This window comes from Sorex araneus, chromosome 2, assembly GCF_027595985.1.
Source record: "Sorex araneus isolate mSorAra2 chromosome 2, mSorAra2.pri, whole genome shotgun sequence".
In the NCBI taxonomy this organism is placed as follows: Eukaryota; Metazoa; Chordata; class Mammalia; order Eulipotyphla; family Soricidae; genus Sorex; species Sorex araneus.
In genome coordinates this window covers 37392460-37396630 of record NC_073303.1, presented here as the reverse complement: position 1 = coordinate 37396630, position 4171 = coordinate 37392460, and the positions used below count along the sequence as shown (strand labels likewise).

Below are 4171 nucleotides of genomic sequence, written 5' to 3'. Positions count from 1 at the left end.
TACTTTAAACCCCACTAAATGTGCTACTCTTGGAATATTAGTGGTGTGAGGTAAGACACGTTGGGCGGCTACAAATGTGGCTGTGAGGTCCAGGAGAAAGTTTACTCATGGGGGAGGCTCTGCCCAAGAGAAACACTTGCAGTTTGAGGCAACTGACGCTTGTCTGTAAACTCAAGTTAAAATTTACAAAAGGATATTATATTCTCATGTGTAAGGATTTGTTGTGGGTCACACAATCTCTGGGATATAGAATGCAGAAAATTTTAAAACAGAACAACACACTGGGATTTCAGGAGATGACACAGGAGTTAGAGGGAGCCTGAGCGACAGTACAGGGGGAGGCGCTTACCTTGCATGTGGCCAACCTGGATCTGATCCCCATATGGTTCCCTTGGCCTGCCGGGAGTGACCCGTGAGTGCAGAACCAGGACTGTGCTCCCCTCCCCCAAAGCAACAAAGGAGGTAGAGGTGCATCAATGCCCACAATGACTGAGACAGAGACAGACTGGGCACACCTCTATCCCGTCACTTTCCCTCACAGCCTCTCCGGTCACCTGTGGGACAGACTAAAATCAAAACAGAAAACACATGGAAGTCCCGAAGATTTTTTTTCTTCTCAAATTTCAGGGTTTTCCTCAACCCCACAAAACAGGAATTAGAAAAATGTAAATCAGATGCTGATTTCAGTAAGGGAGAAACATGATTCAGGAAAACAAGAAGCTAACACAGATGGAGACGGCTGAGTCCTGTCTCTGCTGGCACAGCCCAGAGCATCAGGGAAGAGAACGCAGGTCAGTGTGGAGGGCCTGGTGGGCAGGGGTGGGCCAGTCTCCCCCATCACAGAGTGTGACAGGACACAGACACACTCAGGTCCCAGGGCAGAAGGAGAATCAGCAGTTCTTGAATCACAAATTTGGGATGTAATGAACCCAGCAGGGCAGCTGTCTCACACTGTGAGAGGAAAGAATGAAGAGACTCAGGTGAGTGACAGAATTGGTGACATCCTGAGCACGCTCTGAGCATCCCTCTCAAAGAACCCCCCAACCCAGTCCTGTCCCCTCTGCCCAATCCCGCCCAATCCAGCCTCCAGAGTCTCACCTCTAGGGTTCGAGAGAGACTCATCCGAGCCCTGGGAACTGTCGCAGTCTGGGGAGGAACAAACGGGCCAAGGTCAGAGCCCCAGGGGGTGGGACTAGAGGAGGATCTAGGGGTGCGGGAGCTCCTGTGGGCTCCAGTCTCTGTCCCCAGGATTCCAGGGCCCCAGCCCTGCCCACACTTACTTGCAGCCTGAGTGTACTGTCCTCCTTTCTCACCTGCGGGAAGGAAACATCCAGGGAAGGTCGGGGAGAGCACTGGGTCCTGAGCCCACAGAGCACCTCTCTAGGCCAGGACCCCTGGGTAGCATCAGAACTCTGAAGATTGAGGGAGGGACCAGGAAACACACAGGAAGGAGATGCTCCAGGACTGACCAGCCTCTCCTGGCGGTCTGTGCTCACAGGGACAGTCCCTGGGACCTGGGACCCTGGGAACCAGTTACATCCCCGGCTTATGGAGGTGAAAGTGTCTTTCCTGAGCAAACCTAAGAGCAGCAAACACAGAGGAGTCTGAGCGACAGCACAGGGGTGGGTGGTGCTCCCGCTAATGAGGCAGGAGAGCTAATATGGGGGGAGAACCCAAAGTGGGACAAGACTCAAGACTTGCCATGTTGGACAGATTCCCCCCAAGCCACCCCCATCTTACCTGAGCACTTCCTCCTGCTGATCACAGCTGCCACCACAGCTCCAGTGATCACAGCCCCGAGGAGAGCCAGGCCGACAATGATGCCCACAGTGAGGAGGGTGGGCTGAGAAGGGGGCTCTGGGAAGGGAGGAAGGAGAGGGTCTGACCCCAGCCCCTGTCTCACCCTCAACAGTTCCCCAGAGGGGCCAACCTTGACTCCCCTGAGAACAGGCTCTGTGCCCTGTCCCCCTCCTCACCCCATCTCAGGGTGACAGTCTCCGGCAGCCCCTCGTGCCGCACACGGCATGTGTATCTCTGCTCCTCTCCAGAAGGCACCACCACAGCTGCCCACTTCTGGAAGGTTCCATCCCCTGAGGGCCTGGTCTCCACCAGCTCTGTGTCCTGGGTCAGGTCCTCCCCATCATGCTGCCAGGTCAGGGTGATCTCGGCAGGGTAGAAGCCCAGGGCCCAGCACCTCAGGGTGACCTCCCGGTCAGAGAAGGGGTGGTGAGTTATGTGTCTCCTGGGGGCTTCTGAGGAGGAACAATGAGAAAATTGTCATTTTGGGTCACTTCCATACTGAGGTTGAACAGGATAATTGGTTTGGAATAGGAGGTAAAAATCCAGACACAAGCTTGGCTGGGGAAACTGGATAAAATCCTAATTCCTTGGAAAGTTCTAGAACAGGGTTTGGCAAGGAGGTTAGGATCTTTCAGAGACACTGACTGTGTCCTGCACCAGTGGAGAGTCAGTGACTGAGAGAAGCAGGAGCCAGAGCTGAGATCTGAGAGTTCACAGGTGGCTGCCGGGTCCCAGGGAATCCACATTCGTTATTTAAAAGAAGGTTCCCCGGCCCCCTCACCCTCCCACACTTCAAGGTCCTGTGGACACAGGGTGGCCTGAGGGGAGGGCGGGTCTCTGTGGTACAGAACATGGAAACCAGGCGGGGCTGTCCCTCTCCTGACTGAAGAAGGGGCGCTGTTCGGACACTGAACCCCACTATGTCCCCCCTTGTGCGGAGTCGCCCCTCCCCTGGGCAGTCAGGGGTCCGTCACCACCCGGGACCAGTACCTGCGCGCAGCAGCGTGTCCTTCCCGTTCTCCAGGTATCTGAGGAGCCACTCCACGCACTCCCCCTCCAGGAAGTTCCTGTAGTGCTGAGCATCACCCCCCTGCTCCCACTTGCGCTGGGTTCTCCAAGCCTGTGTGCCCGCCCCCGCCGTCCAGGAGCGCAGGTCCTCGTTCAGGGCGAGGTATTCGGCGCCGTCGTAGGAGTATTGACGGTACCCGCGCAGGAGGCGCCCGTCGGACCCCACGTCGCAGCCGAACATCTTCTGAATGGTGTGAGAGTCTGACCCGCCCCGCACAGGTAAAACCCGAACCGAAAACGAAACCTGGCCCCGTCCCCGAGGCGCCTCCAGGTCAAGGGTTCTGGGCGGGTCCCTCAGCCTTGGGGACTCTCGGACCCGCCTCGGGGCGACCCGGCCCGTCCCCGTGTTGGCTCGTCCCTGCCCGGCCGCGCTCACCCGCCTCGCTCTGGTTGTAGTAGCCGCGCGCGATGTTCAGGTTCGCTCGGAAAGTCTGGGCGGTGTTCTTGGCCTTCCGCGTCTCCCGCTCCCAGTACTCGGGTCCCTCCTGCTCCACCCACGGCGCCCGCGGCTCCATCCTCGGACTCGCCGAGTCGCTGTCGAAGCGCACGAACTGCGTGTCGTCCACGTAGCCGACGGCGATGAAGCGGGGCTCCCCGCCGGGCCGGGACACGGCGGTTTCGAAATACCGCAGGGAGTGGGGGCCTGGGGGAGGGAAGGGGTGAGACCCGGCCCGACCCGCGCGCCCCGGGGACACGCTGAGGGAAAGGGGGGGCTCGGGAGACGGGAGGGGAAAGGGTCCGAGAAGGGCGAGACTTAAGGGCGCGGGGGGAGTTGGAGTTTGGGGGGACAAGGAGGAACATTTGGGGCATCAGGGCAGGGAACCTGAGAAACTCCTTCTCGCGGGGTCCTGCACATCATTGCCTGGCAGTCCCCACCCTTCCTCCCGAAACGAACTCCCTTCCCGACCCCGCACTCACCTGCCCGGGTATGGGTCAGGGCCAGGGTCCCCGAGAGCAGCAGCAGGAGGGTTCGCGGCTCCCACATACTGAAACAAGCTGGAGGGTTCTGACTCCCTAGGGATTGTGGTCAGTTTATAACCGGGAGCGTCGCGGACGCTGATTGGCTGCTCTAGACAGCGTTGCCCAATGGGAATGAGGATTGGGGACGCGTCACGAGTATCCAGGCAGAAGGCGCTGACACAGGTTGCAGAGGGAGAAGTGAAACTCTGGGGAGACCAGGAATCCCCAGTCCTGATCTCCTGCCCCCAACATGACCCTGAGGACGCTGGGAGCCACACCTGGGACCTGGGACTTTGCCCTCTCACCTGCTCCCTCACCTGATCTTTGTCACATTGTCTCCCCG

At 58.6% G+C, this 4171-nt stretch overlaps 1 protein-coding gene across 1 annotated transcript; it reads right to left on the bottom strand.

Moving 5' to 3' along the window:
* Positions 1-525: 525 nt before the first annotated feature.
* On the bottom strand, positions 526-3854 carry LOC129401654 (class I histocompatibility antigen, Gogo-B*0101 alpha chain-like). The gene is made up of 8 exons (XM_055124386.1): positions 3787-3854; positions 3245-3511; positions 2791-3069; positions 1977-2252; positions 1741-1857; positions 1281-1313; positions 1099-1146; positions 526-566 (listed from the first exon to the last, which is right to left on the bottom strand). Exons 1-8 carry the CDS (start codon positions 3851-3853, stop codon positions 526-528), a joined length of 1128 nt encoding a protein of 375 aa, XP_054980361.1. The 5' UTR covers position 3854.
* Between the last annotated feature and the right edge of the window lie 317 nt (positions 3855-4171).